This window comes from Gobio gobio, assembly GCF_949357685.1.
Source record: "Gobio gobio genome assembly, chromosome: 19".
NCBI classification, from domain to species: Eukaryota; Metazoa; Chordata; class Actinopteri; order Cypriniformes; family Gobionidae; genus Gobio; species Gobio gobio.
Window position 1 is genome coordinate 1,700,873 of NC_137112.1, and position 14,610 is coordinate 1,715,482.

The 14,610-nt window shown below is 41.4% G+C and overlaps 1 protein-coding gene across 2 annotated transcripts in view; it reads right to left on the minus strand.

Annotated features, from left to right (window-relative positions):
• Window positions 1-15: 15 nt before the first annotated feature.
• afmid (arylformamidase) overlaps window positions 16-14,610 on the minus strand; it is a 22,216-nt gene continuing 7,621 nt past the window's right edge. The window contains exons 2-11 of one of the 2 annotated variants that reach the window (XM_079844059.1): window positions 10,273-10,363; window positions 10,061-10,165; window positions 6,623-6,671; window positions 5,725-5,810; window positions 5,447-5,519; window positions 4,753-4,850; window positions 2,159-2,237; window positions 1,928-2,063; window positions 1,739-1,843; window positions 16-526 (exon numbers count right to left, since the gene is read on the minus strand). In XM_079844059.1, the coding sequence (XP_079700185.1) occupies window positions 497-526; window positions 1,739-1,843; window positions 1,928-2,063; window positions 2,159-2,237; window positions 4,753-4,850; window positions 5,447-5,519; window positions 5,725-5,810; window positions 6,623-6,671; window positions 10,061-10,165; window positions 10,273-10,363 (852 nt within the window). In that variant the 3' untranslated portion in view covers window positions 16-496. Of the gene's footprint in view, window positions 527-1,738; window positions 1,844-1,927; window positions 2,064-2,158; window positions 2,238-4,752; window positions 4,851-5,446; window positions 5,520-5,724; window positions 5,811-6,622; window positions 6,672-10,060; window positions 10,166-10,272; window positions 10,448-14,610 lie in introns of both variants that reach the window. The other variant, XM_079844058.1, reaches the window with a different exon arrangement.

Here is a 14,610-nt window from a genome sequence, read left to right on the forward strand (position 1 = left end):
TTAATCACAACCACTGTGTTCATTTCAGCGTTTTATTGAACTGAATCACCCACAAACACCATATTTACACACAGATACAACGCGTAAAGCAGCCAAACGCCACTGAAACCGGTCTGACCAGGGCAAGGCTGGCGTAAACCGGTTCTTCCAGCAGGAAATCTGGGCCAATTCAGTTAAAACTTACACTTTTGCAAAACCAACATAAACACTGGCAGTCATTTCCAGTGCCATCAATTCATGTCAAATAACTGCTATATTCATGTGTGACTTTATATCAACGGCTGATCTCATTTGCATCTCATTTGCATGTCACTTGAAATCATGAAATGGTTGATAAAACATTTAAATAAGCGTATTAAAGACACTCAGCTCTAAATCACGACACACACTCACACACACACACACACGGATGATAATGAACACGGTTAGTACTAGTGTCTGATTGGACAAAGACTCGCCGTTCCAGAGCAATGCATTCTGGGTAATCTGACCATCGTCAACTTTTCCCCATCATCTTTAGCAGGAGCTTCAGAAGAGAAGAAGAAATGCTGATCAATATTAAATCACATTGAGCTGCAGAATTGATTTATTTAAAACTGAAATTGCGATATGGTTTAGTATTATTATTAAAAATTAAGAAATTAAGACTATAAGTAATTTTACAGGTGTGCTGTTTTAATATTATTAAATCATTTTAAATGTGTTTTATTTTAAAGTGAAATATTACAATAGAAATATTTCTGGTGTAATATTTAAAATTTTTTCCCAAATTGTGCAGCAAACCTGAGCATGCATCCATAAAAAAACAATTACAATAATAATACATTCATAAAAATAAACAATAAATGACAAATAAGTAAATCACTAATATATAAATAAATTACACATTTTATAAATAAATAAGAAATAAATAAGTAAATAAAAATATATAAATAAATCAATTACAAGTAACAAATAAGTAACTAAAAATAAATGATAAATAACGAACAAATAAAAATAATAATAATAACGAATAAATAAATAAAATATGAATAAATAACAAATAAATAATGAAAAATATATAAATAATGAAAAAATAATGAATAAATAAAATACAAATAAATAACAAATAAGTAAATAAAACTATAAATAAATAAATAAAGAATAAATAAATAAAAATATGAATAAATAACAAATAATTATATAAATAAATAATAACCAACGAATAAATAATATATATAAATAAATAAATAATAAATAAAATATATCAATAAATAATACATAATGAAAATATTAATAAATAACAAATAAAATAATAAATAATAAATAAATAAAAATAAAAACAACAAATAAGTTAATAAACAAATAAATAAAATATATAAATAAATAAAAATAATAAATAAATAAATAATAAATAAACAACAGTAAAAATGAACAAATAACGAATAAATAAAAATATGAATAAATAACAAATAAATAAATATATCAATAAATATAAATAAATAACGAATAAATAAATAAATAGTATAAATAAATTATAAATAACAAATAAATAAAAATATATAAATAAATAATAATATATAAATAAATAAATAATAAAAAAAACAAATAAATATACAATAAATAAATAAATATAAATAAAAATAAATAACAAATAATTAAATACAAATATATAAATAAATAAGTAAATAAAAAATTACAAATAAATAACAAATAAGTAAATAAATGAGTAAATCTGTAAGAGCCGCTGTGACTGCACCTGAGTGAGGTGGTAGTCCTGCTCCTCCAGCTGCTCTATGATGCTGAAATGATCAGTGTCAGGAACATCTTCAAAAGAGACGTGAAGACCAGCAGATTCCAGAGCCTGGAGGACACACACACACACACACACACATGCAGACGCTCAGATGATGATGATGATGATGATGATGATGATGAACACACTCACGGTGAAATACTCCTGAGACTGCCGACGAAACTCCGGCGAGTCGTTCTGCGCCACAGCCACGGTGATGTCACAGGAAGTGGACGAGGCTTTCAGCTGCGACAGGAAGTGCCTGGGGCTGTTCCTCAACGCCACTTCCCTGAAACACAATCACCCGGGTCACATGACCCAGTACTGATAACATCATCATCATCATCATCATCTTCATCATCTTCATCATGAAGAGACACTCACTCGTTCATCTTCAGCGGCTCGTTCACGTATGTGGACAGAATGGGCAGCAGGTCATAGATCCCACTGACCAGAAGAGCACCTGAGCAGAGAGAGGCAGGAAGTCACACACACACACACACACACACACACACACACACACACACACACACACACACTGATTATTATCCCACTGACGAGAAAAGCACCTGTGAGCAGAGAGAGGCAGGAAGTCACTGAAATCACACTAACAGCCCTTTCACAGCACACACACACACACACTCTGATTATTACACACACAGTGACGCACAACAGCACACAAACACACACACACACACACTAGAGCCCGACCGATATATCGGTGGGCCAATATTATCGGCTGATATTAGGCATTTTCCAAACTATCGTTATCGCCATTTATGATGGCCTATAAATGAAAAATGAAATGAGAGAGCGGCAGGAAGTCACACGCACACACACACACACACACACACACACACACACACACACACACACACACACTGATTATTATCCCACTGACAAGAAAAGCACCTGAGAGCAGAGAGAGCGGCAGGAAGTCACACACACACACACACACACACTAGAGCCCGACCGATATATCGGTGGGCCAATATTAATCGGCCGATATTAGGCATTTTCCAAACTATCGTTATCGGCATTTATGATGGCCTATAAATGAAAAATGAAATGAGAGAGCGGCAGGAAGTCACACACACACACACACACACACACACACACACACACACACACACTGATTATTATCCCACTGACAAGAAAAGCACCTGAGAGCAGAGAGAGCGGCAGGAAGTCACACACACACACACACACACACACACACACACACACACACACTAGAGCCCGACCGATATATCGGTGGGCCAATATTAATCGGCCGATATTAGGCATTTTCCAAACTATCGTTATCGGCATTTATGATGGCCTATAAATGAAAAATGAAATGAGAGAGCGGCAGGAAGTCACACACACACACACACACACACACACACACACACACACACACACACACACTGATTATTATCCCACTGACAAGAAAAGCACCTGAGAGCAGAGAGAGCGGCAGGAAGTCACACACACACACACACACACACATTCTGATTATTACACACACAGGGACGCACAGCAGCACACACACACACACACACACACTAGAGCCCGACCGATATATCTGTTGGCCAATATTATCGGCAGATATTAGGCATTTTCCAAACTATCGGTATCGGCATTTATGATGGCCTATAAATGAATATAAAAAAATAAAATTAAAATAAAAAACCCGGACGAAACACTGCTCAACCTGAGTGTTGGCGTTTCACAGTTTGTCCAGCAGAGGGCGCTCGGTAACACCAGCTGATCCAGATCATCCGTGAAGTGCATGGTAAACTGGCAAGACATGTACATTACTTAAATAACAATTAAAAGAGCATCTCCATCAGTTCTCTTCACACAAATAAACATGACAATTCGTGACTGCCAGTTTAGCGGTTACATGTAAGCCAAGCGTGAGACGGGATTAGCTAACGTTAGGTTGTTCAGTATAGACTGACTGTCAGTTTAACTCATAAGATTCTTTAATAGCGTGACAGTTTGACAGCATGAGACGCATCATCTCCCCACTGCCCGTTATTCTGAAAAAAGTATGTTTTACAATATTTTGCAGTCCATTTCTAAAGCTAGACTTGAGCTCACCACAGAGAAATTGGACAGTTGAAGACTGTAAAAATGTTGCCTGGTCTGATGAGTCTGGATTTCTGTTGAGACATTCAGATGGTAGAGTCAGAATTTGGCGTAAACAGAATGAGAACATGGATCATCATGCCTTGTTCCCACTGTGCAGGCTGGTGGTGGTGGTGTAATGGTGTGGGGGATGTTTTCTTGGCACACTTTAGGCCCCTTAGTGCCAATTGGGCATGGTTTAAATGCCACGGCCTACCTGAGCATTGTTTCTGCCCATGTCCCCATCCTCTGATGGCTACTTCCAGCAGGATAATGCACCGTCACAAAGCTCCAGTCATTTCAAACTGGTTTCTTGAACATGACAATGAGTTCACTGGACTAAAATGGCCCCACAGTCACCAGATCTCAACCCAATAGAGCATCTTTGGGATGTGGTGGAACGGGAGCTTCGTGCCCTGGATGTGCATCCCACAAATCTCCATCAACTGCAGATGCTCTCCTATCAATATGGCCAACATTTCTAAAGAATGCTTTCAGCAGCTTGTTGAGTCAATGCCACGTAGAATTAAGGCAGTTCTGAAGGCCAAAGGGGGTCAAACACAGTATTAGTGTGTGTTCCTAATGATCCTTTAGGTGAGTGTATATCGGCCGATATATCAGATTTTTAAATCACCAAATATTTGTATCGGTATCGGCCTTAAAATCCTTTATCGGTCGGGCTCTAACACACACACACACTCTGATTATTACACACACACACACACACACACACACACACACACACACACACACACACACACACACACACACACACACACACACACACACACACACACACACACACACACACACACACACACACACACACACGCGATGAGTGAGAGACGTCTTTATCTGCACACCTTTGATTTGCGGTGCTACGTCGTACTGGGACCAATCGGTGGACAGAACCATCGCGGCCAGGTGAGCTCCAGCTGAGTGACCGCACAGGTAGAGGCCGCTGCGGGACGACACACACACACACACACACACACACACACAACATGAAGGACAGGCGTCCCATAGGCCACCTCTCCACACACACACACACACACACACACACACACACACACACACACACACACACACACGCACACACACACACACGCACACACACACACACACACACACACGCACACACACCATGAAGGACAGGCGTCCCATAGGCCACCTCTCCACACACACACACACACACACACACACACACACACGCACACCATGAAGGACAGGCGTCCCATAGGCCACCTCTCCACACACACACACACACACACACACACACACACACACACACACACACACGCACACACACACACAACATGAAGGACAGGCGTCCCATAGGCCACCTCTCCACACACACACACACACACACACACACACACACACACACACACACACACACGCACACACACACCATGAAGGACAGGCGTCCCATAGGCCACCTCTCCACACACACACACACACACACACACACACACACACACACGCACACACACCATGAAGGACAGGCGTCCCATAGGCCACCTCTCCACACACACACACACACACACACACACACACCTGATGTGCGAGTACTGCTGGATCACAGACGCCACGCTCCTGCGCACCTGAGACACCATCAGATCCATGTTCCCTGCACACACACACACACACACACACCATCAGATCCATGTTCCCTGCACACACACACACACCATCAGATCCATGTTCCCTGCACACACACACACACCATCAGATCCATGTTCCCTGCACACACACACACACCATCAGATCCATGTTCCCTGCACACACACACACCCCATCAGATCCATGTTCCCTGCACACACACACACACACACCTTTAGGAGCGGTGCTGTAACCCACGGCGACCACGGCCACGCCCCTCTGGACCAGCGGAGCGGCCAGGAAGCCGGACTCGTCTTTACTGCGATCAGAACACATCAACTTACTCACATTTAGGATGTACATTTTCCTTTTACATTTTAATTTCATATCTATATCGTTTTTGAACTGTGACATTATTTCTGAATAAATAAATTGTGTGTGTGTGTGTGTACAGGCATAACATTATGACCAGGTGAAGTGAGTAACACTGATGATCTGTTAGTGGGTGGGATATATTCGGCAGCAAGTGAACATTTTGTCCTCAGAGTTGATGTGTTAGAAGCAGGAGAAATGGGCAAGTGTAATGATTTGAGTGAGTTTGACAAGGGCCAGATTGTGACGGGTCAGAGCATCTCCAGAACTGCAGCTCTTGTGGGTCCCGGTCTGCAGTGGCCAGTCTCTATCAGAAGTGAAGGACCAGTGGCTCCAGATTCCCCAGATCTCAATCCAATCGAGCATCTGTGAGATGAGCTGAACAAACAAGTGGACCCACCTCGCAACTTACAGGACTTAAAGGATCTGCTGCTGACATCTTGGTGCCAGATCCCACAGCACACCTTCAGGGGTCTAGAGGAGGCCATCAGAGACGGGTCAGGGGGAAGGTCATAATGTTATGCCTGATTGGTGTATAATACAGATCTCATTAATAATGACTTAAAATAGCAAACTAAATATTAATGTGCCGTTTTTTTATAAACACACCAAACTACCTAAAGGCAGTGTTAGACACACACACACACACACACACACACACATGCTTATATAACACAACAACAATCAGATCAGAGTCACATGATCACGATGCAAATGTCAGACTCGACTCATTTGATTTGGAAATGCCGAGGATCAGACCTGAGGAACTGCCAGTATCCCCCATGCAGATAAACCAGCAGCGGCAGATCTGAGACACAAGAGGAGGAGAATCAGTGACAGAGACACACACACACACACACACACACACACACACACACACACACACACAACAGGCCTAAACACACACACACACACACACACACACAACGGGCCTGACTCTCACAACAAAAACATCTACAAACGTCCTGTCACATTTCACCCTAAAACACAAATGAAGCTCATCTTTAGGAACGCTATGATTTTGCACTATTTATATGACACATTATATATATGTTTTTATGTTTTAAACTGTTGCTAACATGCTTTAGCATGAATTTGCATGGTAATAGCATGTTTTAACATAGCTAGCATTTTTAACACATCGTTAACATGAATTATCATGTTGATTTAGCATTTTGCTAGCATGAATGAACATGTTATTCACATGTTTTAGCATTATTTACATGTTGACAGCATGTTTTAACATGAATTAGCATGTTGATAGCATTTTTAAGAGGTTTGCTAACATGATGAATTAACATGTGGCCAGCATGTTTTAGCATGATTAGCATGTTGATAGCATGTTTTAACGTAAATTAATGTTATGATTTATTTTTTTAGCATGAATTAGCATGTTGACAGCATGTTTTAGCATGAATTAGCATGTTGACAGCATGATATAACATGTAGCTAGCATGTTTTAAAGCGCTGCTAAATGAACAACCATGATGCTAACATTTTGCTAACATGATGTAACATTAATGAACATGTTGCTAGCATGATTCAGCATGTTTGCTAACATGTTTTAGCATGTTGACAACATGATTTAATATGTAGCTAGCATTTTTATCATGCTGCTTACATGGATTGTTATTTGCTAGCATATTTTAACACATTGCTAACATAGTTTAGCATTTTACTAACATTTTTAAACATGTTGTTAGCATAAATTATATATACATTACATATATAATTTAGATTGTAAATACCATAGATATACAAAATAAAGGCTAGATGTCTCGTGCATGCTGCTGGCGGCCATCTTGTCACAGTCAGCTCGCTCACTTTAAATAACCATAACTTGCTCAATTTTCTACTGATTTTCAAACTGTTTGGTTTGTTATAAACGTCCGAGATGTGGTTATGACACTGCATACTTATGAAAAATTATTCATAATAAGTTCAAGCATCCAGAATTATAGCCACGTTAATAACGTTTGTAAGAAACCAAACCATCTGTAAATCCGTCAAGATTTCAGCGAGATAAGAGTATTTGTGTTCAGATCACTCGCCTCACATCAGGTACAAAATGGCCGCCAGAAAGCTTGCCTGTGACAAGATGGCCGCCGCTGATGACGTTAGAGACTCCGCCGTGAGACATCGAGCCTTTATTATGTATATCTATGGTAAATACACCCGCCTCTATCCAAATGTTGAGTTTTTAAAGTAACAGTGCTTGGAGTTTAAATACAGTTAAATGTCATTAAACTTATGTCACTAAATCTAGGCATAATTTTCTTTAAAATTATGCAAAATATAACATTTGTGTCTTAAAGTAAATGAGATTATCTGAAATTAACATTTAATACAGTTCTAATTAATAATAGTTTAGGAAAAACAAACCAAACTATGATTTTTATTATTATTAGGGTTATTATTGTGAACTAAAACTATTCATATTTTTTCGTTCAAATAAAATGAAACAAAATTAAATCAAATGAAAATTGTTTGAATATGAATATGTTTGAAGCACTAAAATTATTATCTCGAAATAAATAAGACAGAAATTTAAAGGCGCAGTGTGTAATTTCTCGACTCAGAGGCGTGCCTTGACTCGTGAGTGGGCGGAGCTTTAATTCTCTTACTCGACTCAGAGGCGTGTCTTGACTCGTGAGTGGGTGGAGCTTTAATTCTCTTACTCGACTCAGAGGCGTGTCTTGACTTGTGAGTGGGCGGAGCTTTAATTCTCTTACTCGACTCAGAGGCGTGTCTTGACTCTTGAGTGGGCGGAGCTTTAATTCTCTTACTCGACTCAGAGGCGTGTCTTGACTCTTGAGTGGGCGGAGCTTTAATTCTTTTACTCGACTCAGAGGCGTGTCTTGACTCGTGAGTGGGCGGAGCTTTAATTCTCTTACTCGACTCAGAGGCGTGTCTTGACTCGTGAGTGGGCGGAGCTTTAATTCTCTTACTCGACTCAGAGGCGTGTCTTAACTCGTGAGTGGGCGGAGCTTTAATTCTCTTACTCGACTCAGAGGCGTGTCTTGACTCGTGAGTGGGCGGAGCTTTTATTCTCTTACTCGACTCAGAGGCGTGTCTTGACTCGTGAGTGGGCGGAGCTTTAATTCTCTTACTCGACTCAGAGGCGTGTCTTGACTCGTGAGTGGGCGGAGCTTTAATTCTCTTACTCGACTCAGAGGCGTGTCTTGACTCTTGAGTGGGCGGAGCTTTTATTCTCTTACTCGACTCAGAGGCGTGTCTTGACTCATGAGTGGGTGGAGCTTTAATTCTCTTACTCGACTCAGAGGCGTGTCTTGACTCGTGAGTGGGCGGAGCTTTAATTCTCTTACTCGACTCAGAGGCGTGTCTTGACTCGTGAGTGGGTGGAGCTTTTATTCTCTTACTCGACTCAGAGGCGTGTCTTGACTCATGAGTGGGTGGAGCTTTAATTCTCTTACTCGACTCAGAGGCGTGTCTTGACTCGTGAGTGGGCGGAGCTTTAATTCTCTTACTCGACTCAGAGGCGTGTCTTGACTCGTGAGTGGGTGGAGCTTTTATTTTCTTACTCGACTCAGAGGCGTGTCTTGACTCGTGAGTGGGCGGAGCTTTAATTCTCTTACTCGACTCAGAGGCGTGTCTTGACTCGTGAGTGGGTGGAGCTTTTATTTTCTTACTCGACTCAGAGGCGTGTCTTGACTCGTGAGTGGGCGGAGCTTTTATTCTGCCGCGAGCGCTTCCGCTTCTTCCGCTCATGCGTGTGTGTGTGTGTGTGTGTGTGTTTGATCCTGTCACACACATGTGAGTGTGTTAAAGTGATGTTGTAATGTTGTCTGGGCGCTACTATGAGACACTTGTTCACACTGCAGTGAGCGAGATCATATGAGGCGGGAAAACATGGCATTCTGGGTAAATCAACAACAGCAGATTTACACAATCAGACTAACTGTGTTGAGCTGGAGAACAATGAGGAGTTTCTGTCCATCAATGATCCAAACAGTGGCTAATAAAACACAGCGGATATTAGTGTTGCCATGGTTACTGCACAATAACACGCGGGGATGATGTCACTGATGGGCAGCGAAAATCACTGATTTAAACTTTCACATTTGGGATAAAGTCAACACAATATATAACACTGATCTAGTGGATATTCTAATCCTAAAATCTTACATATTGCGCCTTTAATAAAACAAAAACAACACTCATTATAATACCGGTCACCTGGACTGGGGCTGCTGGGAAGGTAAACGTCCAGTTTCTCTCCATCACCCTCACCGTACGGCACGTCAATCAAAGTCTGAGTGACAGCTCGAGCCTTCTCTGTGCCTGCAGAACACACACACACACACACACACACCTCCTGTAAACAAGCTCATGTCACAGATGTAGGTCATGTGCTCATGATGAGGTCTGATGAATGAAATGAAGCTCACCTGATCTCAAAGCCGCCACATGGGCTCTGATCACATCATCCGCCGACATCCTGAGCGACCAGCGGCTCGGAGAATACTGCCGCTCCAGCTCCTGTCGAGAGAGTGTGTGTGTGTGTGTGTGTGTGTGTGTGTGGATCAGCTGGACACACAGATCAACACAAACACACAGCGGCCCCTGCTGGAGGGACTCTGTCATTACAGCACAGCTCACACACGCGTGTCACATGCACTATATGTGGATTTACACATGTATGGAATACCAGGACGATCTACTGTATATTTGACAAAATACTGCAACTCATAACACATTATTTTTGTTGACTATGACTATTTTTACTGGGCTACCAAAAATTAGGACATATTAAAAATGACATCAATTATGACCAAATTATAATATACCAGGTCATAAATATGACATCAAATGTTAAAATTGTGACATAAAAAGTTTAGATAAAAAGGTCAAAATTATGACATTCTATCATAATTGTTTTTTGTGTCATAATTATGACTTTAATGTAAATAACATTTTTAGGTCACATCTAACATAAAAGTGTATTTAGTGCTGTCAAACGATTAATCGCATCCAAAATAAAAGTTTGTGTTTACATAATATATGTGTGTGTGTACTGTGTATAATTATTATGATATTATATATATATTTGAATACACACACACATACATATTTACATATTTAAGATATTTGTATGTATACATGGTGTATATATATATATATATATATATATATATATATATATATATTATATTATATATGATATTATACATAAATATTTTAGATATAAATATAAAAAAAAATTCTTAAATATATACATGCATGTGTGTGTATTTATATATACACATCCTAATTATACACAGTACACACATATATTATGTAAACACAAACTTTTATTTTGGATGCGATTAATTGATTGACAGCACTAAATATTTATCACAATTAATCGCATCAAACATAAACATTTATCTATATAATATATCTGTATATATATATATATATCTTGAGTTACACCCAAGATGGCGGCGCGAGTAGTTCGCGAGGCTCTGGGTCTCTCCAGATTCTGCAATTTTGCGGTATTTTTCCTGCTCATCTCGGGTCTGTTCGTTCAGAATAGTTGTGCCTTAACATCGTACACCCGTGGTGAGATTTTGGATATTGGTTTGTGAATTTCCGACAGTTTTATGGACAATCTTCGACTCCTTCCTGAGATCGCTAGAACACCCGAGGCTATGCACTCTGCCCGGCCGGGCGGAAGTGCTCGCAGGCGGCGCCGAGATCGTAAACAAAGGCGGGGAATACGCGGTGGTCTGAGAGCTAAGCTAAGGCTAAAGCTAAGGCTTACCCCACATCGGCTCTCTTTACCCAGTATTTTCCTTGCCAATGTACGGTCGCTAGTGAACAAAATGGAGGAGATTCGACTCAGCATCACACACAGCAAGAAACTTTTGAACTGTAACGTCCTAATCTTCACGGAAACCTGGCTAAACGGCGGAATACCGGACACCGCTATTGAGCTAGCGGGATGCCACACGCTCCGGGCGGATAGAACATTAGATGGCTCCGGTAAGACCAGAGGTGGTGGATTGTGCATTTACATTAACAAAGCCTGGTGCACAAACTCTGTTATTGTTGGGAGTCATTGTTCAGCTAACCTGGAGTTTCTCATGGTTAAATGTAGACCGTTTTATCTGCCGCGAGAGTTCACTTCCACCATTATAACTGCAGCCTATATTCCCCCGGATGCTGATGCCAAGCTTGCTATGAAAGAACTTCATGCAGCCATCAGTAAACAACAGACTGATCACCCGGAAGCTGCTTTTATTGTTGCAGGTGACTTTAATCATTCAAACTTAAAGTCAGTGCTACCCAAGTTTCACCAGCACGTTTCCTGCCACACCAGAGGAAACAAAACCTTAGACCATGTGTACACAAACATGGCGGGAGCTTACGTTGCGACACCCCTCCCCCACCTGGGACAGTCAGACCACCTCTCTTTGTTTCTATCACCCAAATATTCACCCCTCATCAACCGTGTGAAGCCATCAGTAAAGACCATCAAGGTGTGGCCTGCGGGGGTTGATTCCACACTCCAGGAAAGGTTTCTACACACAGACTGGAGTGTGTTTGCTTCTCAAGCCACCAGTGGCGCTCACACGGACATTGACTCATTCACTTCCTCTGTATTGGATCATATCAATACCACCATCGACAGTGTTACAACCCAGAAACAGATCACCACATACCCAAATCAGAAGCCATGGATGAACAGGGAAGTTCGACTCCTGCTGAAGTCACGCAATACTGCCTTCAGATCAGGTGATGCACAAGCCTACAGTACATCCAGAGCTAACCTGAAGAGGGGCATCAAAAAGGCCAAGCACTGCTACAAGCTAAAGATAGAGGGTCACTTTTCCAACTCTGACCCTCGACGCATGTGGCAGGGCATCCAGGCCATCAGTGACTACAAACCCCCCCACTCCACCCCCGCAGCCACTGATGTCAACTTCCTGAACGAGCTAAATTACTTTTACGCTCGTTTTGAAAGAGACAACAGAGAAACTGCCACCAAGCTCAAACCCTCAGCTGAGAACACGTATGCACGCATGCTGTTTGTTGACTTCAGCTCAGCATTCAACACTGTCATCCCAACCAAGTTAATAGCCAAACTTGGAGACCTGGGCATCAATACCTCAATGTGCAACTGGATTTTGGACTTCCTAACTGACAGACCCCAGAATGTTCGTTCAGGATTCACCTGCTCCACATCCATCACACTCAACACTGGTGTACCACAGGGCTGTGTGCTAAGTCCGTTTCTCTACTCCCTCTTCACCTCCGACTGCAAGCCTGTGTATGGATCTAATTCTATCGTCAAGTTTGCGGACGACACAACGGTGATTGGTCTCATCAGCAACAACGATGAGACTGCCTACAGGGAGGAGATCCAGCACCTGGCCACATGGTGCGCTGATAATAACCTGCTCCTCAACACCACCAAAACGAAGGAGCTCATCGTGGACTTCAGGAAGGAGTCAAGAGGCACACACGACACCATCCACATCAATGGAATGGCTGTTGAACGTGTCTCCAGTTTCAAGTTCCTGGGGATCCACATCTCGGCGGACATGTCGTGGACGACCAACACCTCCAGCCTGGTCAAGAAGGCTCACCAGCGCCTCTTCTTCCTGAGGACACTGAGGAAGAATCAGCTCTCCTCGGCTATCCTGGTGAACTTCTATCGCTGCGCAATAGAAAGCATCCTGACCAACTGTGTGGCAGTGTGGTATGGGAGCTGCTCTGTTGCGGAGCGCAAGGCACTGCAGCGGGTGGTGAAAACTGCCCAGCGCATCACATGGACTCCACTACCTGCCATCGAGCACATCCAGAGGAAACGCTGTCTGCATCGAGCTCGCAGCATCCTCAAGGACTCCTCTCACCCAGCCCACAGACTGTTTTCTCTCCTGCCCTCCGGCAGGCGTTTCAGGATCCACCGGACCAGGACCAGCAGACTAAAGAACAGTTTTTTCCCCAGAGCTGTCTCTTTACTGAACTCAAACCCCCGCTGATCCACTTCCCTCATATACTGATAACTCTCCTACCTCACATCCACCTTCACTTTGTTATTTGCACTACCGACTCTTTATTACAGTAACAACTGTTTACTTATTCATTTTGCACTACCACACCGTAACTGGATTATGCTCATTTGCACTGCCGACTGTTATTTACAGTACCAACTGTTTACATTTGTATTTTGCACCGTACTTCTAACTGTAATATGCAATCACTTCCACTGCACTTTTACACTTTTTTTCGGATAGCTCTGTCCATAATTTATTGCACTACCTTAATCCACTGCCATATTCCTCATTTTAGCCTAACATATCATTGTATACCTCTATCTGTAAAATTCTGTTTATAGTAATAGCCATCTGTATATTATATTATATTCATAGTACATATCCACCTGTAAATTCTGTTTATAGTATTAACCATCTGTATATTATTCACTGTACATATTCACCTGTAAATTCTGTTTATAGTAATAACCATCTCTCTATTTATAGACATATTTATATATACTCAGTACATATCCATGTCCTGCACTTATGCAAACGTTGTATATCCTGCACTTGCTGCTATTGCACTTCTGGTTAGACCTAAACTGCATTTCGTTGCCTTGTACTTGTACTTGTGTAATGACAATAAAGTTGAATCTAATCTAATATATATATATATATATATGACACACACAAGTATATATAGGCACACACACACAAATATATAGGCACACACACACAAATATATAGGCACACACACACAAA